General features: G+C 44.1%; 1 protein-coding gene across 1 annotated transcript; it reads right to left on the bottom strand.

Moving 5' to 3' along the window:
* Positions 1-3,388: 3,388 nt before the first annotated feature.
* pdzk1ip1 (PDZK1 interacting protein 1) lies at positions 3,389-25,565 on the bottom strand. The gene is made up of 4 exons (XM_070886115.1): positions 25,346-25,565; positions 9,993-10,119; positions 6,094-6,192; positions 3,389-4,226 (listed from the first exon to the last, which is right to left on the bottom strand). Exons 1-4 carry the CDS (start codon positions 25,410-25,412, stop codon positions 4,142-4,144), a joined length of 378 nt encoding a protein of 125 aa, XP_070742216.1. The 5' UTR covers positions 25,413-25,565; the 3' UTR covers positions 3,389-4,141.
* Positions 25,566-27,231: the final 1,666 nt, after the last annotated feature.

Here is a 27,231-nt window from a genome sequence, read left to right as displayed (position 1 = left end):
CATCCTCAAAGAATTCCAGCAAATTTGTCAAACTTGACTTCCCCTTCATAAATCCATGCTGACTCTGCCAGACTGTATTATGCTTTTCCAAATGTCCTGCTACTGTTTCCTAATAATGGACTCCAACATTTTCCCAACCACAGATGTTAGGCTAACTGGTCTTTCGTTTCCTGCTTTTTGTCTGCTTCCTTTTTTAAATAGGGGTGTTACATTTGCAGTTTACCAATCTACTGGGACTTTCCCAGAATCCAGGGAATTTTGGTAAATTACAACCAATGCATCCACTATCCCTGTTGCTACTTCTCTTAAGACCCTAGGATGCAAACCATCAGGTCCAGGGGATTTTAGTGGTGAGGTGGGCAGTGAGTGAGCCAGGGGCAAGATGGGATGAAGGTAGTATGTTGGGGATGGTCAGAGGACAGTATGAGAGGCAAAGACGAAGGTCAGTGGGATGAGGAACCTTCCCATGCCATTTATCGCAAACATTTATCATGCCCTAGCTAAGAAGGCAGGTTGTAGGTCTAATGTCTATCAAAATAGCTTTATAAGCAGTCACTAGACACAGTTATGAGATGCTCCTAGGGAGACTCTAGGCTGAATTTTCAGCACGAAAGCAATCTGCCTGCGTGATCTCCGCTTGAACAATAGCATTAGTGCTAATCACATCTTAGTTTTCAGGATACATTTAAATAAGATTGTGGGTGAGCGCCAGGCATTGTGAATTGCTGTTGGGAGCAGGAAATAATGGCCTGCAGCAGCTTAAAGGGGCCACCATACAAATCTTTGGTTTTCATGCAGCTGAAAAATCTCTATGTACAAACATTGACAAGATCCTTGTAGGGCACAGAAGGGCTCTGCTTTGTGGATGCTGATCAGGAAATGTTACTTCAAGAGTTCAGGTTCAGGAGAGAGGCGTTCTTTAAAACTGACTAAAGGAGGAGGACCCAAGAAGCCCTTCAGCAGAAAGGTGGAAGTGGCCTGAGTAGTCAGTGCCACTCCAGAACTCGGTACACAGCCACTCGATGCTGCAAAAAGTTTAATCTGGCAAGGATAGAGGGCCCTCCACTTACAACTTCCTCCCCTCAATGTGTTAAAGTGCTTAAGTTATCATCAAAGCCCATGAGGTAGCCTGGTGCCCCCAGCCTTCAATCCTACTTTTACATATATTCTACCCATAAATATCTCATGGAATATAATTGGTTGGCCCATGTACCTATCAGCACACCAATATGGGTACGGTCTATGTGCTGATACCTAAGTTTTACTGTATATCATAGGAACAAAAGATCATTCTCACTTTTTGATTTCCTTCTTCAAGAAGATAGTCCATGACAGCTGAGATTGGTGACAAGTGGCAGGCTCAAAACCTTTAACATCTGACAATCTATAGGAGGAAATTGTGCAAATCCTGGAGATAGAAGCTATAGAGGTTGTAGAAGGTGACATAGTAGATGTGCATATATCAACCGAGGCTATATGTTGCTGCTTTTTATCCTATTGTACCCTGCATTATCATTGAACTATATTATGCAACCCTCATCACTCCTTCTGCTAAAGAATTATGCAAGTTATTTTCCTGAAGACACCATTCTATGCTCTCTTCCTCCTCCAGCTGTTTCTGGGGAATATGAGCCAAGCCCATCTGCATCCAAGCACTGAAGAGCATATGCTGTGAATCCTTCTCACCTTTATAAGCACCAGCCCAGCCTCATCCACATTGGGGAAATTAGGGGGGAAAAACAGGGGAGTTACTGGATGATACAAAAAGCACGAGTGGGCACGAGGGTGAAGCTGCTGACCAGAAGATCAGAATATGTCACCCATTAGCTCAGTAGCCTAGTGAGTGACCTAGATCTCATGTAACCTTCTTTTAGAAGAGTGATGCTTGCAGAACATCAAACATATATGCAACCACTGAAGATGATGTTTTACACTATGCAGCACATAGCAGAGCATAGAAACATAGAAAATAGGTGCAGGAGTAGGCCATTCGGCCCTTTGAATGGCGGTGCAGGCTCGATCAGTTCATGGCTGAACATGCAACTTCAGGACCCCATTCCTGCTTTCTCACCATACCCCTTGATCCCCCTAGTAGTAAGGACTACATCTAACTCCTTTTTGAATATATTTAGTGAATTGGCCTCAACAACTTTCTGTGGTAGAGAATTCCACAGGTTCACCACTCTCTGGGTGAAGAAGTTTCTCCTCATCTCGGTCCTAAATGGCTTACCCCTTATCCTTAGACAGCTGGAAGAGGAAGAGAGCTTAGAATGGTGAAATCAGGAAAATAACTCGCATAATTTTTCAGCAGAAGCATCTGGAGTATACCCGAGATACCTTCACTGCACAGCAATTAACCAAGGAAAGTGTGGCAGCTCCAGGGATGTTTTCCGGAAGATTCCCACAATAGAGGCCCAAAGGGCAGTCTGCAGTTCTTCCATGAATGTTCCACTTGCCAAGGTAGAGGCCTAGGTGCCAGACTGCAGAGAGGTCTGTCTCTTCTGGTTTCCAAGTGATTGGGGCTTGGTTGCAGGCTAGTATCTCATGGGTTTCACTGACCTCATTGATACCATTAGGTCAGCTTTCCCACAGATAGGAGGTCATGCAGAGCTAATGCCTGGTACTAGTGACAGGTAGGAATGCACAGATGACGGTGCTCTCAGGATAGCAGCACATTGTGTGCTTTTCCACCAGCCCTCTTCAATGCCTATATATGGCACAAGGCAGGTTCCCAGACAGCAGCTTAAGAGGTGATGAATGCCTCTTTGTCCATCTTTGGACACAGTTGCCATAAAGTGTGGACCACTTCAGTCGCAAGAGGCACGTATTGACACAAGCAGCCAGCCATTGCACCCCTCCCTGCCACTGAGAGTGCCCAGGTACACTTTGCACACTAGCACTAAGAGGGACCACACATACGGCATGGATTTTGATTAGAAATGAAGCAGTCCCTAAAGGGAGCAGTTATCCAGAGTAAAGATTGGGTTTTTCTCTCCAGTGTTACCATTCTTCCTGTCTGGAAGCACCTGGTCTTTGCTAAGTGCTTGCCCTACACTATGGCTGAGATCAGGAACACAGCATGTGGAAAGTGGACATGAGTCCACATTCTACCATACCATGTCACTGTAATGCCTAATTTTGAAGGCCACAACTATAATACTCTACATATTCAACAAATCAGACATGTTAGGTCATTTCTGTGTGGTTTAAACTAAGTGGGTAAATTAAACATAGTGTCATTTGTTTAATTCTTGGCACAGCTATAATAACACACACAATGTAGCATTTTTATATTGTTCAAAATAAAGTTTAATATACCATAATCATTTTGATATAATGTATTATTTTTTCCAAATGTGTTTCTAACTCATTCTGAAATCACTGTGAAGTTCACTATTAAACATTTTAATAACAAAACAGAAGAACAAGACAAATTATTGGCATAGCCAATTACAAATTGAACAAAATTATCCTTATGATTGTGATTCTAAGTTTCTAAGCACATCGTATCATGAAATAATCCGAAGCAGGTTTCTACCTCCCCACAGAGAGGGAAAAGTGAAGTCTGATTGAGCTGTCTCTGTGCATCTCCTAGTGCCTGGCTTCAGAGCAGTACTGGTGGATATTTAGGAGCATGCTGCCTGCTTGGAACAGCAGGTTGTCAGGCTCGAACCTATGGCTGCTCCCAGAGTTCAGTTCTTGATCTCGATTGTGTTCGGGAGAAGCAGTGAGTATAGCTCGGGAGGGTGTTCACAGAAAAGAAAAATCAGAGGCTGAACACTCTTGAACTGCTCTCGCATATCTCTTTGAGTAACCAGTTGCATAGTGGCGGACAGAGGGGCTTGGGTGAAGGTCACCTGTCTACCAGTTAGCCCAGGGAGAGAAAAAATATCTAAATGTTTACATAAAAGTATATTTTTAAAAATCAAAGATAAAAGTTCATACATGTAAAACACTCAAGTCTCATTAAAAAATGTGGTTCATATTGTACCAAAAGCTCCACACCATTAGAATTCCTTCACAATATGTCCCATGCTGTCTGTATATTCAAAAATAAACAAGAAAATGTGCTATATATCCAACAGGTCATATGAAAATAACCCAAACTTTACATCTTCTGAAAAAGATCATCTTAATTAAACTACATTGCAGTTATAGTTATCTTTGGCGACTCATCGTTGGTGATCTCATGTATATTTTCATAGGCATTGGGATGTTCACTGGACCTGTTGTATTAAGAAAGGTTCAACAATAGTGAGATAGCGATCAACGAAAATTATTTTTAAAATCACTGATATTATTTTATCCATTTTGTACTGGATAGAATAATCTCACTTTATGCCACATGTCAAACGATGATGGTTAATCAAGTGATAAAGATATGAAAGTTCAGTAAAGAAAATTATGAAAAAAATGACAAAATAATTGAGGTGCTACAATCACTTCAATTGTTGATTGCTATTCGTGGCTCCTACTGAAACGTACACATGTTGAGGACACGATCAGGCTTGGTGATGCTGAACTCTATGTTTGAATTGCCTGTTAAAACACACTGTCTAAGCTCATACAGATGATATGGCACCACAGTATGAGTCAGCACTTCGGGGAGGGGAAAGAACTGGGCAGAGGAAAATGGAAAAAATCACCACTAGACCAGAAGAAGGGTTCTAGTTGGTTGAGAACTACCATATGGCACTGAGTGGATAGTTTAATTCTGCATCTGAGTGTATCAGAAGGAGCAGTAGCCAGAAATGACATTTTAAACATGATTGCCTATACATACCTGGGATGCAATAATGAATTCAAAAGTTATGTACATATTGTGGGATTTACAGACCTGGTATCAACCTTGGGCTGAAATACACAATGCACATTGCCTCATTTTTTATTATTTAAATAACACTGGCTTTGATTTTCTTCTGGATGGTAACATCGTTGCCCAATTTTCCTGTGATTTATGATACTCCTCTGAATAAAGTGCGCAATGTAAAATAAGCATCTTTAAATCCATTTAGAAATGCAGGAAACATAGCAAAATGCTTCTACAAATATTTCAAACCTCTGCTTATATTTCTAATTCAGTCGTGAAATTCTCTTATGCCTTTGTTATCCTCCACATTTGGTGTAGATGCCACAGTGCCAAGATGCAGTACAAAGCCGCTGTAACGCACAAATTTGGCAACAAGAGCAATACCACCTGATCTCACCGTACATCCGTTCCAGGATAACTACAGGCAGGGCACAGCTGAGTTAGTTTAAAAAGAACACAGGGATCCAGTGTGACACCTTTAAATTTCAAAAGAACTGAGAAGCTTCCATTAATTCTTTTTTACTCTTTGAAATGTCACTGGCTGCCAAAGGTCAAGAACAGAGCTGTATGCAAATATTTAAATACACACCCACATAGCCCTGTTTTCTCCCACACCGAAGGGCTGTGATATGGCAGTATGCCCACAGCCACCTGATCATGTCACTGTTTTTGATGTCTGTTTACAATCCAGCTCTGTAACTGGGATTTAGCACTGGGATTTGGCACCCAATTGAGTCAGTACCTCGGAGAAGGGGAGTGTATTTTTTTTCACATAAAATTGTAAACAGCGGAAAATATAGCACTACATTCTGGTTGCTAACAGTGATCTTGATATTTTCAGGTTTGGTTCAAATAATGGCATCAAGTAGTTTTTAGATGTAATAAAAGTGCCAACTAATTGAAGGTCTGGACAGTTCCATTGAAATAAAAAGTTAAACTGACTGTGAGATATGATATGTAACAGTGTGTTATGAAGGGACCTCTTCAGGTAGTTCCCAGTGCTTCTGAAAGACAAAGTGCCTCATTTATTTCAGAGTGATGTCACCAGTGAGTGCACTGTAAGGGAAATGCACCACAACTTGCAATGCTTTTAGAAGCTCATTTCATAACTGTTTCCAGAAACAGTCAGCCTTAAATGATTCTGTTATCACCTCTTATGTTGACTTTTCTTTGTAAATGGCATTTCTTGTCCCTGACTACAGTGTTGCAGACTTAGTAAAATATTCTGAGCACCACACTGCCAATATTAAGAGCATTTGGGAAAATATTAACCATTGGCTCACCTCACAACATCTTTTAAAGTCAGGGTTTCATTGATCTGTGTTCCATCAATATTTGCATAATCAGCTTCTGTTGCTGGTGATTCAGGATGATTACTGTGGCTGAGCAAAATGAGAAAGATTGAAGCAAAATTATTAAATTACATTTTTGAAAATGAAATTCAGCTAGTGCATTATCAATATAGTCTCTTTAATCATTTGCCTTTACTGCCTGCAGGATGGTCCCTGGTGTATTATCAATATCACATTCCAGAGCTCCATTGGAATGTTAATAAAAAGTTCAAAGTTTGGGTCACCAAGTATTACTTTAATTTGTTTTGCAGCTTATGCTAATGGAAAGTTTTGACAGTGCACATCAATTAAATGTTTAGAAGTGTAACTCTGAAAAATTTAATCTTAGCTATTGTTAATCAGCATCTAGTAAGTTTCTAGCTCTACATGCATTTTGGTCAATTTTCCTTTCGCTGATTGACGCCAAAGAATTATTGGCCCGGAACTTGCGGTCCTGATGACTTTGAAACTGACCGTAACATTAGAATTTAGGGCATGCGCAGCCTAACGTGGAAATCCTGAAGTTGAGGTCTGTCATTCACTGCTCCTCTACAGGCTGAGCTGTGGACCACCTGTCCCCAACCGCCCCCCTCCTGCCTCCTCCTCCCACAACCCCCACACTCTTGCAGAGGCAACAATCAGTGAAATCAATGATCTGACGAAACTTCTGCTTTTCCGAACAAATATCGCTGTTAGAAACCTCGTAAAAAGTTAGAGACATTCAAATGAGAGTTTTTAACTTCAATTTGTAATAACTATTGAAAAACAACCGTTCTGGCCCTGAACAATTAATTTTACATTGGTAGACTGTCAAATTTCTCTACTAGGTTTTAAATGATTAGATTTTAAAATTAAGTTTAAAAAGTTTTTAAATTTTGTTCATATTTCAACTTCTACCTTAACCCAATCTGTATGTCACAATCTTTATTTCACTCTCTGTAAAAAAAAAAATTAAAGTGACTGATTATTAGTGCTTTCTATTTCCTGGTTCTCTGAGAATTTTGCAATGTGATTGGCTGCTTAGATAGCTTGTTAACGTCACAGCAGCTCGCATCATGGGATTTCTACTATACTACATTGATTCAACTGCACGTCGGAAAAGCCGAACTTCTCGCCACAGAGATCGCGAGGTCTTTGTAGGATGTATATTTCGGGGCCAGTGGCGAATGCCTCTGCTTCGCTGCTGACTACAAATTATATAGAATCAGGAGTAGGCCATTCAGCCCCTCGAGCCTGTTCCGCCATTCAATGAGATAATGGCTAGTCTGCGACCTAACTCCACATACCCACCTTTGGGCCTTATCCCTTAATACTTTTTGTTAACAGAAAGCTATCAATCTCCGATTTAAAATTAACAATGATCTAGCATCAATTGCTGTTTGCAGAAGAGAATTCCAAACCTCCTGAAAGGTCTAGTTCTAATTTTTAGACTATGCCCGTGGTCCTAGAATCAACAATCAATGGACATAGTTTCTGTCTATGTACTTTATCTGTTCTCCTTAATACCTTGAAAACTTCAATCAGATCACCCCTTAACCTTCTAAATTCTAGGGAATACATCCCTAATTCGTGTAATCGTAACTTAATGCTTGAAGTCCAGGTATCCTGCTGGTAAACCTATGCTGCAATCCCTCCAAAGCCAATATATCCTTTCTATGGTGTGGTGCCCAGAACTGCTCACAGTACACCAGTTGTGGTGAAGCCAAGGTTTTGTACAGCTGCAGCATAACTTCTACCCCCTTATAGTCTAGACCCACACAAGAGATTAATGTGCAAAGTTAAAGCACATGGGATTGGGGGTAGTGTGCTGACGTGGATTGAGAACTGGTTGGCAGACAGGAAGCAAAGAGTAGGAGTAAATGGGTACGTTTCAGAATGGCAGGCAGTGACTAGTGGGGTACCGCAAGGTTCTGTGCTGGGGCCCCAGCTGTTTACAGTGTACATTAATGATTTAGACGAGGGGATTAAATGTAGTATCTCCAAATTTGCAGATGACACTAAGTTGGGTGGCAGCGTGAGCTGCGAGGAGGATGCTATGAGGCTGCAGAGTGACTTGGATAGGTTAGGTGAGTGGGCAGATGAAGTATAATGTGGATAAATGTGAGGTTATCCACTTTGGTGGTAAAAACAGAGAGACAGACTATTATCTGAATGGTGACAGATTAGGAAAAGGGGAGGTGCAACGAGACCTGGGTGTCATGGTCCTTCAGTCATAGAAGGTTGGCATGCAGGTACAGCAGGCGGTTAAGAAAGCAAATGGCATGTTGGCCTTCATAGCGAGGGGATTTGAGTACAGGGGGAGGAAGGTGTTACTACAGTTGTACAGGGCCTTGGTGAGGCCACACCTGGAGTATTGTGTACAGTTTTGGTCTCCTAACTTGAGGAAGGACATTCTTGCTATTGAGGGAGTGCAGCGAAGGTTCACCAGACTGATTCCCGGGATGGCGGGACTGACATATCAAGAAAGACTGGATCAACTGGGCTTGTATTCACTGGAGTTCAGAAGAATGAGAGGGGATCTCATAGAAACGTTTAAAATTCTGACGGGTTTAGACAGGTTAGATGCAGGAAGAATGTTCCCAATGTTGGGGAAGTCCAGAACCAGGGGTCACAGTCTAAGGATAAGGGGTAAGCCATTTAGGACCGAGATGAGGAGAAACTTCTTCACCCAGAGAGTGGTGAACCTGTGGAATTCTCTACCACAGAAAGGTGTTGAGGCCAATTCACTAAATATATTCAAAAAGGAGTTAGATGTAGTCCTTACTACTAGGGGGATCAAGGGGTATGGCGAGAAAACAGGAATGGTGTACTGAAGTTGCATGTTCAGCCATGAACTCATTGAATGGCGGTGCAGGCTCGAAGGGTCGAATGGCCTACTCCTGCACCTATTTTCTATGTTTCTATATAAAGGCCAGCATCTATACTTGTTGATGACATTTTAATGATCTATGAACCTGGATCCCCCAAGTCTATTTGGCCCACTACAGTTTGTAGCCTTTCACCATTTAGAAATTACCCTGTTCTATCCAAAGTGGATGACCTCACATTTGCCTACATTGAAATCCATTTGCCACAGTTTTACATTATTTTGTGTGCGAATCGACTGCCCTAGTGGTTGGGTGCAAATAAATTCCAAATTCTGCATTGGTGTCACAAATAATAAATGAATAATATTATATTCATCATGTACATCATACAGTATATATTACAGCAGATGATCATAGGATATGGAAGATACTATAGAAAAGCTGGAGTCCATAATATATGATGCCAAAGTCTGTTGGGTCACCTGAAAAAATGTTCAGTGTTTCATGGTCACACAGCTAATATGTTCTAGTTATGAAAGTGTAGCAAAACTGAAAGGATATTTTATGTTTTTAAATCATTTAAAAATTGCGTTTGTGGCTTATTGTCCCAGGTGTTGGAGAATGGACATGCCATTGTGATTAATCGGTGCTATTCAACAATTTTCAGGCACCCTTCCACAGCATAAAGCTTTATTCCTATAATCTCTTTAGCTCTGTCACTGAGCCAGTCTGCAAACATTTAAGAGCATTTGTCCAGCATCAGTTTTAGTCATACATTAATCCTGTTAATAGAGCTCATGAAGAAATTGTAGGCTTCGTTCTATCACCCCAAACCACCCTGATGCACCTCAGAGCTGCACTGGTGAAGGTATGGGAACAGCTCGTTTGCATGTAGTCCTTTTTAATGGCAGGAAAGAGAATGGAAGGGAAGAAAATTTAGGTATTAAAAAGAGCATATTGCAAATTCCAAAAATATTTACATTATAAACAATGTCAATAAGTAAGAAGCTCATACAGTAATAATAAAATAGTTCAGGAACTTACTCAGAATCTTTGCACCAGATTTTATTCACAATGAATCCAATGAAACATAAGCCCAAGAACACAATTACTGCAATGATCCCAGTAAGCCAGGGCTGTAATCCTCTGCTAGTCGATTCTTTAGTTGCTCCTGTTGGGAAAAAATGAAGTAAAATCACAAGAAATGAAATGCATTGAATGTAATTAAATAGTCCTTTCACAGATCTAGGGTGGTTCAATGCAGAATTTATGCCTGTTTTTAAGGAAGCAACTCACATTTTATGCAATGTTGCATAAATTGTAATATATTTATTCATCAGTTGCATAGTTGCGTTCGTGATGTTGCATTTTATAAATGATCATAAATCTGTCTTTACAATGCTCACTCCCTAATATTCCAAACCTTAGCAACATTACAAAAAATACTTAAAATAACCTTTTGAGTCTTGTGGGATTTCAGTATCAGAGTAAAAGGTGATTCTTATTAGTCAATTACAGAGCATCATGAGAACATATAACAACTTTTAGGAATAGGCCATTTTCATCATATCCATCAATCTACTCTTTCTCCTGAAATATATATAACAAAAATCATCTCTTGAACGCATTTATACTTATTTCATCAATTGTTAGTTTATTCCATATGCCTGTTATCCTTAATGAAATAGTTCTATTTGAACTGTGTCCCTGAATTTTGGAATCCTTCATCAGTGTAAATGATTTGTATGAATCAATTTATCAATTCCCTTCCTAATTCTCAAGATAACTATTACATCACCTCTGAGTCTTCACTAAATAACCTTTGCAAGTTGTAGAGTTATTCCAGGAAGTTAACCGCCAGCATTGGAATACTTTCTGATAACTTTGCAGTGGGTAATAATGGTGAACTAACAGCGTTTGCTGTTATTACCCCTTAGAAACTGACTACAATTTCAGGATGTAGCGCATGCACATTCTAATGTGGAAATCCTGGCGTTACGATCAGTCATACACTACTCTGACACAGGCTGCCAATTTAGCTCAGTGAGCACAGGGGTTATGGGTGAGCAGGATTTGGTGCGAGTTAGGACACGGGCAGCCGAGTTTTGGATCACCTCTAGTTTACGTAGGGCAGAATGTGGGAGGCCAGCCTGGAGTGCATTGGAATTGTCAAGTCTAGAGGTAACAAAGGCATGGATGAAGGCTTCAGCAGTGGATGAAGGCTTCAGCAGTGGATGAACTGAAGCAAGGGATATAGGCGATATTACAGTGGTAGAAATAGGCAGTCTTAGTTATGCTGTGGATATGTGGTTGAAAGCTAATTTCAAGGTCAAATGTGACACCAAGGTTCGAACAGTCTGGTTCAGCCTCAGACAGAAGTTGGGATGGAGCTAATAGCTAGGGAACGGAGTTTGTGGCGGCGACCGAAAACAATGGCTTCGGTCTTCCCAAAATTAAATTGGAGAAAATTTCTGCTCATCCAGAACTGGATGTCGGACAAGCAGTCTGACAATTTAGAGATCGTGAAGGGGTCGAGAGAAGTGGTGGTGAGGTAGAGCTGGGTGTCATCAGCGCACATGTGGAAACTGATGCTGTGTTTTCGGATGATATCGCCAAGGGGCAACATGTAGATGAGAAATAAGAGGGAGGTCAAGGATAGATCCTTAGGCGACACCAGAGGTAACGATGCACAGGCGGGAAGAGAAGCTGTTGCAGGTGATTCTCTGGCTATAATTAGATAGATAAGAATGGAACCAGGCGAGTGCAGTCCCACCCAGCTGGACAAGGGTGGAGAGACGGTGGAAAAGGATAGACTGGTCAACCGTGTCAAAGGCTGCAGACAAGTCAAGAAGGACGAGGAGGGATAGTTTGCCTTGGTCACAGTCACAAAAGATGTAATTTGTGACTTTGATAAAAGCCATTTCGTTACTGTGGCAGGCGCGGAAACTGGATTGGAGGGATTCAAACATGGAATTGCTGGAAAGATGGGCACGGATTTGGGAAGTGACAACACATTCAAGGACTTGAGAGGAAAGGGAGGTTGGAGATGGGGCGGTAGTTTGCAAGGACAGAAGGATCAATGGCTGTTTTTTTGAGAAGAGGGCTGATGACGGCAGATTTGAGTGAGAGGAGGACAGTACCCGAGGAGAGAACCGTTAACAATGTCAGCTAACATGGGAGCCAGAAAAGGAAGTTGGGTGGTCAGCAGTTTGGTAGGAATAGGGTCATGGGAGCAGGAAGTGGGTCTCATGGACAGGATGAGCTCGGAAAGATCATGAGGAGAGGTCGGAGAGAAACTGGAGAAAGATGTGAGGTCAGGGATTGGGTTGGGGGGATCTTTAGAGGAAGTTTGGCCCGGTGAGCTAGGGGAAGGAAGGGAAGAGGCAGAGGCGGCCGAACGATGGTCTTAATCTTAGAGACAAAGAAGTCCATGAGCTCCTCACACTTGTTGTTGGAGGTGAGGGTGGAGACTGGGGCGATGAGTTTAAAAAGACGATTAACAGTAGAGAATAGAAGCCTTGTTTTTTATTTACATTCCAGAATGATTCTGAAATAGTGAGCAATTTTGGCAGACGAGATAGTGCTTTATGTGGTCCAGCGAGATCTGGTGGTGAATGGCTAAACCAGTTGTCTGCCATATCTGTTCAAGTCTGTGTCCCTTGGACTTAAGGAAGCGGAGATCAGGGCTGTTACAGGGGGACTGGCCAGGGTGAGAGAGAGTAGTTGTTTTAACAGGGACTAGGGCATTAAAGGTGGTGGTGAGGGTGTGATTGAGCAGATCGGTAGCTGCAGAAATGTCATGGTGAATGGAGGGCCAAAGGCTGGACAGTTGGGAGTTCATAAGTGCAGTAATAACAGAATCAGGAGAGAGTTTTTTATGGCCCTGAAAAACTAATTTTAATCCTGTGGAGTGTCAAATTTCTCCATTGTGAAGTTTGTTTATGAGATTTCAGGTTCTAATGTAACCCCATGTGAGAGCCCTAATCTTTGTCCTGCTCTCATTTTTAAAAAGTCCAGACAAAAGCAGCTTCTCATTTTCTGGTTCCATGTCTGTGAGAATTCTGCAATGTGATTGGCTGCTTTTTTTTTGTATTCGTTCATGGGATGTGGATGTCGCTGGCAAAGCCAGCATTTATTGCCCATCCATAATTGCCCTTGAGAAGGTGGTGGTGAGCTGCTTTCCTGAACCGCTGCAGTCCGTGTGGTGAAGGTACTCCCACAGTGCTGTTAGGGAGGGAATTCTCAGTATAGAGCACTGATATCAATTATGCATCGAAAAAGGCAAACTTCAGCTATCTTCGGGGTCAGCGGCGAACGCCATTGCTTCTCTGCTGACTGCATGTGCTGAGCCATTGTAGTGTAACTCCTATAAAAATTTACAATGGAAAGAAACAACATTGGATCACTGTAATCAAATACTTTGAGGGAAAGTTTAAACCGGAGGAGCGCATGGGTTTGGGTGTGGGTGAGGAACTAAAACCGGCAAAAATGTCAGCGCGTCATGAAGCCGGCTCCAACCCGTCGACTTCCGCGTTTAACTGGAGTGAGTTAGGCTGCTTGCGCGCAACTCTCTTGGGGGAGACGGGTTGTGTATTAACATATGGTAACCACTTCAATTAGAGTGATATTTCAACAGACTTTTAAACTTAACGGCATGCACGAGTTTTCCAGACTTCCTGAAACTCACCAATGAAAGGAAGACGCTAACCATTTCTGCAATTGAGGGGGCTGAATCAATCTCATGGACCCACTGCAATAAATACTCAGTACTCACAGCTGTTTTCTTACCTGTGAGTGGGAAAGGATTTGCTGAGAGTTTATTTTCTACACTTTGGAGGTTTTCTCAATCACATCAGGATGGATGGCGCTTTGTCTGCCTTAGAGTCTCTGACGAGGACCAATATGGCCAGCACCAGCATTAGCACTGGCCTGCTGTTCAGAGATCTGTAGCTGGACAGCAGAGAGGGATAGCAGCAGAGAGGGGCAGCTCGGAGGAGGCACTATCCGCGACATGGTGTACAGGCAGAGGCTGAGTTTAGTTGACATGTCTGAACAACCATGCTTCAGAAGGCTCAGGTTGTTGCATCAGATGGTGGCTGACATCTGCAGCCTGCTGTTTGCTGGACCTGGTGGCCACGCAATACCAATAGCTGTCAAAGTGATCACTGACCTCAACTTTTTTGCCTCCAGATCCTTCTAAGGCTCTGCTGATGCATATCTAGGGTCTCCCAGTCAGCAGCCCACAAATGCATAAGACTGATGGCTTGTTTGCCAGGTCCAGCAATTTTGTCAACTTCACCTGTGACGACGCCAGTCAGAATGAGCAGCACTCAAGATTGCTCCCTAGCCGGCTTCCCACAGCTCCAGGGTGTTATCGACTGCACACACGTGGCATCCGGGCACCCCCAGATCAACCAGGAGTATTCATCAACCACAAGATATTTCTGCAGGTGTGTGCAAGATTCCTGGGAGCTGCCCTGCTGTTTTCATCCTGCGGCAGTCCAAGCTCCCTGACGTCTTCAGACCTACAAGCAGACTAAGGGATGGCAGCTAGGAGACAAGTGGTATCCACTTCAAACTTTGCTGATGACACTCGTCAAAAACCCGACCAATGAAGCCCAAGAGCGCTGCAATGAATGCCATATGACTACCAGATTTGTGATCGAGCAAGAAATCGGTATGCTGAAGATGCGCTTCAGGTGCCTAGACAGGTCAGTAGGTGCCCTTCACACGAGCCAGGGTCTCCAGAATGGTTTTGGTGTGCTGTGCTCTGCACAACATTGTGCAGCAGCGAGGTATGGACTTACAGGAGGAACAAGGTGCAGAGCACACATCATCTTCAGGTGATTCTGAGGAGGAGGGAGGAAAACAAAGCACAACCAGCTGCTCATGTTGCTTCCTGGGATGCCAGGGATGCCCTTGTTAGTGGTTCACTTAGACTGTACCAGTGGACCCATGTCACAAGCACATGCATTGGCAATTCTTCCCGCCGCGCCCCTGCCTCCCATTCCACTGATACAAAGCAGTCCTACAAACAACCAACCACACCTTGCACATCCCACCTTGGTCCACATCAATTCGTGTCTTCCCACTCATCATCAAGCAAGTTAAAGATGACTTTCCACCCAGCAACCAAGAATGGGAAAGACGGGAAAGTGGTGTAAAAGTATAATATTTATGTGCTTTAACTAAACAATAGAAACATAACAATGTAATATTTTCTCATACACCCATGTGCATACCCGTGTGCAACTACTAAGCGTTACTCCGTCTTTTCTGGCTGCTCCTACGTGGTGCAACCCCCATGGCTTGAGCAGAGGTATAGGCAGGCTGCTCATATCCCTGGTCTGACTGCTGAGATGCTCTTGGGCCACGACCTCTGGATTTTGGAGCCCATGAGGGCCCCACCAAAGACTGCTCCACTTAGGGCAGCGGGAGACGAGGCAGCATGTCAGGTACCGACTGGGGGTGCGGGGGGGGTGGGGGGGGGGTGTTGGCAAGTGAGAACTGGAAGCGCTTTGAGTGCAGTCCCCGCTTCCATGCCCCCTTTCGCCATCATGGCCCAGATGCATTTCGCAGCTATCACTGTGCTGGAGGGCATTTTGGTGCTGATCATTGTGGCGCTGTAAAACCAAGGCATCCGTCATCCTATTTAAGGCGACAGACATGTAGTCATCATATGATTGGAGCGTTTGATGTTCCACAGAGTTGGCCACTCGATCCATGCAAGAACACATGGCAATGCACTGCAATATCAACCCACTCATGCTTGAGGCGGCCTCCTCCATTCTCACTGCAATCGTGGTCAGTGTCTTGGAAGGCCTGTCAGCGCATTGCACATTCTCTGCTGCTACTCAATGATTCTGTTTTTTTATCAATGACTCCTGTGGTACAGCATCTGTGTCCAGCTGAGCAAAGCTTGGAGAGGGCTGTGCCCTCCTACACGGATGCGCCACTGCTGGCCCAGCCACCACCATCTGCTCTTGCTCACTTGAGAAGTGTGAGTCACCAGGTAAAAACCAACTATCTGCCTTAATGTAACACCATGTGTTCACCCAATGGACGGAGTGCATTTGGTGAGGGTGACTATCAGCGAGAGGCATGAAATTGCAAAAGGATGAGGCTGTGTATGTGAGTGATGGATGGATAGATGGCGATGTGAGGAAGTGCATCGAATGAAAAGGATGGTTGGGCATGCAAGGTAAGTGGGTGCGAAGAGTGATGCGATGGAGTAGGCTTGAAAGGCAGAGTGAGGGGGTGGGATTATGCACACAGTAACATGTAGGTGAATGTGCAACTGTAATTATCTTTCCTGACCTGCTTAGGTCATTAAAACGCTTCCTGCACTAAAGCCAGGAGTGCGGCACTATGCTCTTGTTGGTCACCTCCTGGGCCAGCTCCAGCCAAGCCTTCTTTGTGTCAGCAGCAGGTTTCTTCCTCCCATTACTGGGGAAGAGTATCTCTGGCTTCTCACAGCCCCCAACAGCACTTCAAAGGAGGCATCATTGAAATGTAGTGCAGCCTTTGCCCATCTCAAATCCATTCTTAAACTTCCTCTTCTTCTCAACTCCGCTAAATTCCATCTTCAGATTGGCCCTTTAAATGCTGGAGTTGAGATTGCGTCTTGCGGATCCTCATCCTCATCACGCCCGCTGCCGTGCATTGGACAACAAACCCGGAAGTAAAATGCTAATGAGCTGGCTGAGCGAAAAAGCCACTGACCGACATACTGAACTTACTTCCACGTTTCCCGCATGATATCGGACCACTGCCCTACCACTCCCAGCGCGATGCTGAGTAAATATTGGGGTCTTTGGTTCTGCTTAGTTCACAGATAAAAATGTGTTATCTCGAAAAGTAGTCTTAATTCAGAAACTAACATGAGACAGGAATGGCTAGTAAAAGCTGTAAGGCTGCAATTCAATGGAGGGGTTCTGAATTCAATTGAGGAAGCTGAAAAAGTAAAGTTCATTCAGATTATAAATGTCAACAGACCTGAAAATATGCTATTCCCTGAAATAAAATTCAGTGCTTTTTTTATGATGTATAGAAAATCATAGAAGCATGGGAGAAATAGAAATTAAGCAGTAACAACTATTTTTTGTAGAAAACAATTAAATCAAATGCCCCCTGATTAAAAGGGGGTGGGGGACACACACCAAAGACTTTCAAACTGCACTGTGAGACACCATATAGCTCAAACTGAGGCAAATATTGTGTGATTTCAACTTCAACTGAGACGACAAAGATTTATTTGACTGATACTGGGAAATATCATGCTTTCATCTCCAAATTTCGGCCATTTTTGCTACTTCTGAGTTCCACTCAATCTAAGATGAATATGAAAATCTCACAGATGTTTCATATTTATAAATTGCAAATTATTTTAGCACTGGATGCACAACTTTATATAAAATATCTGAAATTCAGCTATTTCACTACTAAAAATTGTAAAAAGGATTTTTAGAAACAGGAAAAGGCTATCAGACCCAGAAAACTGTGATCCTTCCATTATTCTCAACTACACTACCCACTTAGTCAATATACTTCTCAGCTCCTTATCACACCAGAAACACTTCAGGTTGTCTCTTGAATCCATTTATATTACTATATTTGATTCTGCTAACTTATTTGTGTATAACCCTCTGTGTAATTTTTTTTCCCCAACGTCCCTACTTACTCCTGACTTTCTAACACCTGTGGCCTGGTGTTTGAAACCTGTGTCACCGTGAACAATTTCCACAGAAGCCCAACTTTCTTAACTTTGTCCTCCTAACTCAAATTCCTGAGGCCTAGAATCAATTTGGTTCCTTGTCTCATGACCTTCTCAAGTACAATAATAATGTTCCTATAATTAATTAGCCATAACTGTGCCCAATAGTCTAGATGGAATCTGGCCCAATACCTCATACAGCAACAATATAATTACTATTGAGTTGGACTTTATTCCTTGGCTGCTACAATCTGCACTTGTTTTTGTAACTACAACAAAGGTTTAGGCTGATGATTTCAAACATCCACAAAACCCCTAAATTTCATAACAGCTCAGCATGTTGTATAACTATTTCATTTAACACACACACCCCTATTTTGTTCGTACACAGATTATTTTACTCTTTAACACATTGAGCTCCATTTGCTACCTACCAATCTGAGACCTGTATCATTCTGAATCTGGTAGTATTCCCTTGGAGAATTTCCTTGGAGCTTCTCCCACTCCGTCGCTGTAACTTTAACAGAAACTCTGTTTACGTGTGCAAGAGGAGTTCCTGCTGAACTTCTGCCAAGGTTACAGCAGCGGAGCAGGAGGAGCTCCGAGGAAATTCCTGGCAATTGCCTCTCATTGTTTGCACTACGCATTGTCTGGTAACTTGGGAAACATTGCTTATCCCTCATTCCCCGTGCTCCCACTGCCCTCCGTTCTCCTGCCTCTTGTGCTAAGATGCCCGTCTCCAAATGGAAGCATGTTAAACATCACAACCCACAGGCGAGGACTAGACTGCCCATAAGCAGTACAAGGGGAGATTGGATATCATACTTGGATCTTTAGAAGCTTTTGACAAGTTCCATATTGCTGTGTAATGCTAATGTTAGGAATCACAGAATAGGGGGTAAAGGATGTGTCGATAATTAGATCAGAAGTAAGAAGCAGAAGAACTTTCCAAGCTGGAAATAATTAATAGGCAGAATGCTACAATGATTGAGCTTGGAATTCATGCTATTTCAATATATATTTCCGTCAGGGATGCAGCGAACTGTGATAACAGCTGTTCTGATTTTTTTCCCTGGATGTGATTTTCAACCAGAGGACTGTATCTGAGAGAATGTTTTTGTTTGTTCACTCAAAAAATTGACATGTTTATGAAATGACAGAATTTTTTATGATTGACAACATGACTGGCCATTCACAGAGCATTGCGCAAATTCTTGTTTGTCGCATAGCTCAAGTCCCAAACTCCAGAAAGAGGAGCAGGTCTCCTACGAGAAACTTCTTGAAGGCATTTCTAACATTGACATTATGGGAACATTTAAGGGCTGATTCTACATTTGGCTAAAACATGGCTTGTGTTCCCATATACACAAGTTCGAGTAGAATGGCAGCCTGATCCTGCCAGATTGCATGTGGTTGGCTGATTTGCATATATTTAATAAGCTCCCTGCATGATCTTCCGAGGTACTGAGCGTGTTGAGTCACCGGAGAGGCGAAGAATTAGGAATGCATCAGCTCTTCTCGGGCAATAACAACTTTAAAGAGAGACAATGGAGGCTTATTTTCTAGACAGCTTACCTATAGGAACACCCAGAATTGTGCTGTGCCCTTTCAGTAAACAAGGGCCTGGAGGTTTTATTGGAGCAGATGGTCCTGAGGAAAGTGGCGGAGCTTGGGGCTGAGGGAAATCCTCCAATACAGCCAGTATACAGTAAGTTTAGCAAGCGGCAGCCAAGCCTGTGAATGTTGCCTCCTCAGCGCTTAAGTCATAGGAACAAATAAAAAGACAGGTTCTCCAGAATGTAGGATGCCCAGTAAAAGTATGGCAGTATTATGCACACACCAAGCACTCAGTCTACTGTGTGCTGCCACATCTGCAAGGTAGCTTGCAAGCATTGACCGTAGCTCTCATTCTTAGACCTCCTAATAAAAGGACAGGCTTCCTCTCACTCACACAGCTCAAGCATGTTTTCTCACCAACTCACTATGTGACTCCTAAAACTATTGGCATGTTCTCTTCTAATCCTTTCTCACCAGATGGAATGTAGGTTGTTCATTGGGGTGCCCCTCGTGTTATCCCAAAATGGTCAGAGGCTCTTTGTTCTCTTTTCAAAAGGAACTCGCTGCACATAACCATCAATAGAATACCCAGACTGGTGGAAAACCATGGACACCTAGGTGTATAAAATTAGAAGGGGTCTAGATAGAGTGGATAGGAAGGGTCTATTTCCCTGAGCACAGGGGTCAATAATCAGGGGGCATAGACTTAAAGTAAATGGTAGGAAGTTTAGAGGGGATTTGAGGGGGAAATGTTTTCACCCAGAGGGTGGTGGGGGTCTGGAACTCACTGCCTGAAAGAGTGATAGAGTACATTTAAAAAGTACTTGGATGTGCACTTGAAGTGCCGTAACCTACAGGGCTATGGACCAAGAGCTGGAAAGTGGGATTAGGCTGGATAGCTCTTTGTCGGCCAGCACGGACACGATGGGCCGAATTACTTCCTTCCATGCTGTAAACTTCTATGATTATATGATTCTACCTCAGCCACTATGAGGTGCAGGCCCACAAATAATTGGAGTGGAGGCCAACGAAGGAGTGGACGAGAGCGTTTGGTAGATTTATGCCAGTCCAACAAGATATGGTTTCATTTCAACTTCCTCTTCTTGATAGCATTTTACACTCGGTGACTAAGAAGCTGCAAGGACCAGTTTCTATACTGTGGCCACAGTCACCGGTCACATAACCTATGTTAACATGTTCCCCTTTTCTTTGCATTGGGCTCTCCCAAGATAAGGAAGCTGACGCCAGTGAGGAGATGAGGAAGCAAGTCCATCTCATCTGCACCCATAAAGCAATGCTGACCTCACAAGTGGCAATCAAGATACATCGCTTTGAGAGAATCAGATGGGAGAAGTCTGCACAGAGCGATGGTAAGGCACAGAGCACCAGTGCGGATGAGTAAGGGGAGATGGCAGCAGATGAGCAGCAACAGGAGGAAAGGAGGTTCACAGCCAGGTGGAGAGCTGCTGTAGGTCCCATGGATTCATACCTTACAAAAGCTGCATAGTGAGCTGCACTGATTAATCAGCAGACGATCTTCATTTGAGAATCTTCAGAGCTCCCTGCACAGAAAGTTGGAAAAAATGCAGCAGTGCTGCTCTGACATCTGTGCAAGCTTACAAGATGGTTTTGGGAACCTGCAGGACACCATGGAGTGAGAGACAGCTGCAGACCATTCCACTGGAAAGCCTTCAAGGAGTAGGGTTCTTAACACTGCTACAGTTTTGCTCACCAACATTGTGTCTGCTACTACAGGGGCGTTGGAATCCAATTTACTGGAGGCTTTTACTTCTGGTCTGCAAAAGCTGTGCGATTAGCTTGAGAGCAGCTTAATGGCAAGGTCTTCAGTGGCACAGACCTCTGGTAAGTTACAAGGGACAGCCAGCAGCTGGGGCCTGGCTGGGGGAAGGGTGGGTGAGGATTTCACCTCACAAGGTGACGATCCATCCAACCGTGCTAGCCACCCTCTCGGAGGACTGCAGAAGAGGCAGACTTGTAGGTAAAGGAGTCATGACAGGGTCCACACTGAGGGACAGCAGTAACCAACCGGCTGAGGTGCTAGCAGTAACGCTGGGCCATTTCACGAGGGCATTTGCCACAGGTGAGTTACAGCGCCCACACTAAGGAGGAGCTGTGCGACACATTTGCTTCTCCCACTGGAGTGGCACTAAGAAGGAGCATGAGATTTGTAAGAACAACAACAACTTGTATTTATATAATGCCTTTAACGTAGTGAAATGTCTCAAGGCGTTTACAGAAGTATTATGAGATAAAAAAATTTGACACTGAGCCACATAAGGAGAAATTAGCGGAGGTTGGTCAAAGAGGTAGGTTTTAAGGAGCGTCTTGAAGGAGGAAAGAGAGGTAGAGAGGCAAAGAGGTTTAGGTAGGAAGTTCCAAAGCTTGTAGTCTAGGCAACAGAAGGCACAGCCACCAATGGTTGAGCGATGATAATCAGGGATGCTCAGGAGGGCAGAATTAGGAGTGCAGCCATCTTGGGGGTTTGTGGGGCTGCAGGAGATTGCAGAGATAGGGAGGGGCGAGACCATGGAGGGATTTGAAAACAAGGATGAGAATTTTGCAATCGAGTACTTGCTGAACCGGGAGTCAATCTAGGTCAGTGAGCACAGAGGTGATGGGTGAGCGGGACTTGGTGCGAGTTAGGACACGGGCAGCCGAGTTTTAGTTTACAAAGGGAGAACATGGGAGGACAGCCAGGAGTGCACTAGAATAATCAAGTCTAGATGTAACAAAGGCATGGATGAGGGCTTCAGCAGTGGATGAGCTGAGGCATGGGCGGAGAGGGGTGATGTTACGGAGGTCGAAATTGGCAGTCTTAGTTATGCTGCGGATATCTGGTCGAAGGCTCATTTCAGGGTCAACTGTGACACCAAGGTTGCGAACAGTCTGGTTCAGCCTCAGACAGAAGTTGGGGAAAGAGATGGAGTCAATGGCTCAGTAACAGAGTTTGTGGTGGGGACCGAAAACAATGCCTTCGGTCTTCCACATATTCAATTGGAGAAAATTTCTGCTCATCCAGAACTGGATGTCGGACAAGCAGTCTGACAATTTAGAGACCGGGTAGGGGACAAGAGAAGTGGTAGTGAGATGGAGCTGGGTGTCATCAGCGTACATGTGGAAAGTGATGCTGTGTTTTCGGATAATGTCGCCAAGGGGCAACATGTAGATGAGAACTAGGGGGGGACCAAGGATAGCTCCTTGGGGGACACCAGAGGTAACGATGCGCGGGCGGGAAGAGAAGCTGTTGCAGGTGATTCTCTGGCGACGATTAGATAAATAAGAATGGAACCAGGCGAGTGCAGTCCCACCCAACTGGACGACGGTGGAGAGACATTGGAGAAGGATAGAGTGGTCAACCATGTCAAAGGCTGCAGACAAGTCAAGAAGGAGCAGGAGGGATAGTTTGCCTTTGTCACAGTCACAAAGGATGTCATTTGTGACTTTGATGAGAGCTGTTTCGGTATTGTGGCAGGCACGGAATCTGGATTGGAAAGATTCAAATATGGAATTGTAGGAAAGATGGGCACGGATTTGGGAAGTGACAACACATTCAAGGACTTGAGAGGAAAGGGATGTTGGGGATGGGACAGTTGTTTGCAAGAACGAAAGGGTCCAGGGTTGGTTTTTTGAGGAGGGGTGATGACGACAGATTTGAGGGAGAGGGGGACAGTACCTGAGGAGCGAGAACTGTTAACAATGTCAACTAACATGGGAGCCAGAAAAGAAAGTTGGGTGGTCAGCAGTTTGGTGGGATTAGGGTCAAGGGAGCAGGAAGTGGGTCTCATGGACAGGATGAGCTCGGGAAGATTATGAGGGGAGATCGGAGAGAAACTGGAGAAAGATGTGAGGTCAGACTTAGGGCAGGGGGGATCCTTAGAGGAAGTTTGGCCTGGTAGGCTATGGGAAGGCAAGAGAAGAAGCAGCTGAACGGATGGTCTCAATCTTAGAGACAAAGAAGTCTATGAGCTCCTCACACTTATTGTTGGATGTGAGGGTGAAAACTGGAGAGAGGGGGTTTAAAGAGACGGTTAGCAGTGGCAAATAGAAGCTGCGGTTTATCTTTACATTGCAGAATGATTCTGGAATAGTGAGTGATTTTGCCAGACAAGAGCAGGACCTGATAATAGTTTATGTGGTCTAGCCAGATTTGGTGGTGAATGGCTGAACCAGTTGTCCACCATATACGTTCAAGTCTGCTTCCCTTGGACTTAAGGGAGTGACGATCATGGCTGTACGGCCAGGGTGAGAGAGAGTAATTGTTTTAACAGAGATTAGGGCATCAAAGGTGGTGGTGAGGGTGTGATTGCACAGATCAGTAGCTGCATAAATGTCATGGTGAATGGAGTGTTGGACAGCTGGGAGTTCATAAGTGTAGTTGTAAGAGAGTCAGGAGATAGTTTTTTCCAGGGACAGACACAGAAGAAGGTAGGGTTGGGGGGAAGCGTGATGTGCGTGGAGAGCAATACGAGGAAGTGGTCAGAGATGGACTTAACTGGAAGTAGACAAAACACATCTTACAGTATTACCGAGGGCAAGAACTGGGAAGCAAACATTGATGCAGGATCACTCATATAATGTAAGGAAATAAATTGGTTGATGTGTATCTATCATTTGCTGGGCTAAGGGACACTGTTTTCTCAGGATTCTTGAGGCTAAGACATGCAGAAAGCCCCGCCTCAAAACGTTTCCCAGTGTGCTGAGGGCCACCGTCACAATAAAAACATTCAGTGAGCATTAGATTAGTTTAATAATCCAAAACAAAATTTGCGGTTGGACGGTCCATGGGATTGGGCGAGCACCGACAGGACTGATGCTTACAGCTGGCTGGTTGTCTGCTTACTCGAGGTGCTCAGCGCCTCCCGGATGCTCTGCAACATCCGGCACCTGAGAATCCCTGGCCCAAGACCACCCAAAGTGGAGGAAGAGCATCCGGGAGGGCGCTGAGCACCTCGAGTCTCGTCGCCGAGAGCATGCAAAAATCAAGCGCGGACAGCGGAAGGAGCGTGCGGCAAACCAGGCTCCCCACTCACCCTTTCCTTCAACCACTGTCTGTCCCACCTGTGACAGAGACTGTAATTCCGTATTTATCTGTAGTCACCTGAGAACTCACTTTTAGAGTGGATGCAAGTCTTCCTCGATTTCGAGAAACTGCCTATGATGATAATATACTGAAATCACCAGCTCTCCGCAAACAGTGCAGCGCCTGTTCTACAGCGGTGATATGTTAGAGCAAGGAGATTGTCCGATGGGTGTTTGGAGCTTGTTATGTGTGAATAGCTGTACGGAGCCAAGCACCTTTATTGTCCCTTTGCAACAATGGATTGTGAAGGGCCAGGCGAGGGATCCGGAATACCTAGACTTGAAAACTGCACACGCCGATTTCACTGAGGCTTGATTTTACGAACTCGGTCAACCTTTCAACGTATGATCAGATTTCGCTCAGTTCCAATCCCCTCCTCTGTCGCAGGAAAGATAGTTTTTTTAAAGATACCTGCGGGACAAAATACTGAACTGCCAAAGGATAATTCAACCTGAAATCATTTTCCGATGAGTTTCTAATGTCATGAGATTGGCTTCACTTCCGCAAAAGTAATGAAATCGAACCTGAAATAGCACCGAACCGGTTTCAGATCATTAAACTGCTCAAAGATGAATGTAGTTATTGTTCCCTGGAATGCTGCTCAACCATCTTAACATTTCCAGAAAGAGACCAGCCTTCCCATATACTTGTTAACTACTGCCCGTTTTTATTAAATAAAGTAAGAGTAATGTGAAAGAAATGCTGCCATTTACTGTTACAATTTGGTAACTGATATTTGGATTCTGTTCTGATTTACGTGACGTTGTTTATTAAAGTGTTCACTATATTCCTTTTTGGACAAAAAGGTCAAGGTATTACAACAACAACTTGTATTTATATAGCGCCTTTAACATAGTGAAACGTCCCATGGCGTCACAGGAGTATTATGAGATAAAAGTTTGACAAGATTATCCCTGCAGTATTTTTACCCTAACAGTTGGTCTCTGAGGTTTAGCTCAGATTTAGTCAGACTCGCGTACTGTTAATCCCCGAGTTTGTAGTTTCAACAAAAAAAAATCCACCTACCATTCTGGGTATTTACAGAGACAAATGCGATTAGCGCACAACAAAACTGAAGACCTTTGCGAAACATCGTGAACTGCAAATGGATCTAAAACTGGGACTGAAAGCTGTGGCTGCAGAGTTGCAGACTGGCAGAAACTCGACATTCCTGAAGATCTGCGCCCCGTGTCTTTGCTCACCACGCCTCTTCTACCTGACATTTCCTGTGACCTCACATTCATCTTCGGCCTTGCAAGAGTCCTTTTTATTTAACTATGGAAAATTACTAGCGGGGGACAAATGGAGGAATTACGTCCCATTGCAATTACAGTACATCACCGTTTGAGCAACGACGTGAAACGTCAACAAAACTGGGACGGTCCGACTCCACAGTAACTCAGCCGGTGTTAGCCCCCCTCCGCCTGCAGTTTGTACTGCTATCGATTGCATAACTCCAGCCCAGCGCCCAGCCTCACTTTGAAAGTGCCAGGCACATTGGAGTTCCTAGGAAATTCAGTACATTTATTTTAGACTCTGTTTAATGTTCAGAGGGAAGCCGCGCTCCATCCCACTATCTCCCCAAATTTTAAAAAGCATTTGCAGAGCTCTATTGTCACTGAGCCCAGTGCGAGGTGTGGCTGCCACTGTAACTATGGTTGAGACTCTCTGTTCAGCTATCCCTGCTACATCCCTCTCTTCCCCATGCCAACCAAACCAAGCCCCCCCACCCCCCAAGGTTCATCCCTTAACCCACATCTTTTTCTAGTTTCACTCCACTTTCCCTCGTACCCTCTCTGAGCTCATCTTGTGCATGATCCCCTGTGGTCATCCCCCTGCAAAACAGATACACTGTTTTGAGTACTGTTGAGGGGGATGACTCATCAGGGGAGGGCAGCAGTAGCCAAGTTCATGGCACCGTGGCTGGCTCTGCTGCACAGGAGGGCAAGAAAAAGAGTGGGACAGCAATAGTGATAGGGGATTCAATGGTGAGGGGAATAGATAGACGTTTCTGCGGCCGCGACCGAGACTCCAGGATGTTATGTTGCCTCCCTGGTGCAAGGGTCAAGGATGTCTCGGAGCGGGTGCAGGACATTCTGAAATGGGAGGGAGAACATCCAGTTGTCGTGGTGCACATTGGTACCAACGACATAGGTAAAAAAAGGGATGAGGTCCTACGAAACGAATTTAAGGAGCTAGGAGCTAAATTAAAAAGTAGGACCTCAAAAGTAGTAATCACGGGATTGCTACCAGTGCCACGTGATAGTCAGAGTAGGAATCGCAGGATAGCGCAGATGAATACGTGGCTTGAGCAGTGGTGCAGCAGGGAGGGATTCAAATTCCTGGGGCATTGGGACCGGTTCTGGGGGAGGTGGGACCAGTACAAACCGGACGGTCTGCACCTGGGCAGGACTGGAACCAATGTCCTAGGGGGAGTGTTTGCTAGTGCTGTTGGGGAGGATTTAAACTAATATGGCAGGGGGATGGGAACCAATGCAGGGAGACAGAGGGAAACAAAAAGGAGGCAAAAGCAAAAGACAGAAAGGAGATGAGGAAAAGTGGAGGGCGGAGAAACCCAAGGCAAAGAACAAAAAGGGCCACTGTACAGCAAAATTCTAAAAGGACAAAGGGTGTTAAAAAAACAAGCCTGAAGGCTTTGTGTCTTAATGCAAGGAGTATCCGCAATAAGGTGGATGAATTAATTGTGCAAATAGATGTTAATAAATATGATGTGATTGGGATTACGGAGACGTGGCTCCAGGATGATCAGGGCTGGGAACTCAACATTCAGGGGTATTCAACATTCAGGAAGGATAGAATAAAAGCAAAAGGAGGTGGGGTAGCATTGTTGGTTAAAGAGGAGATTAATGCAATAGTTAGGAAAGACATTAGCTTGGATGATGTGGAATCTA

Source organism: Pristiophorus japonicus, chromosome 8, assembly GCF_044704955.1.
Source record: "Pristiophorus japonicus isolate sPriJap1 chromosome 8, sPriJap1.hap1, whole genome shotgun sequence".
Lineage (NCBI taxonomy): Eukaryota > Metazoa > Chordata > Chondrichthyes > Pristiophoridae > Pristiophorus > Pristiophorus japonicus.
The sequence above is the reverse complement of the archived record's forward strand: the minus strand, read 5'-3'. Positions and strand labels throughout refer to the sequence as shown.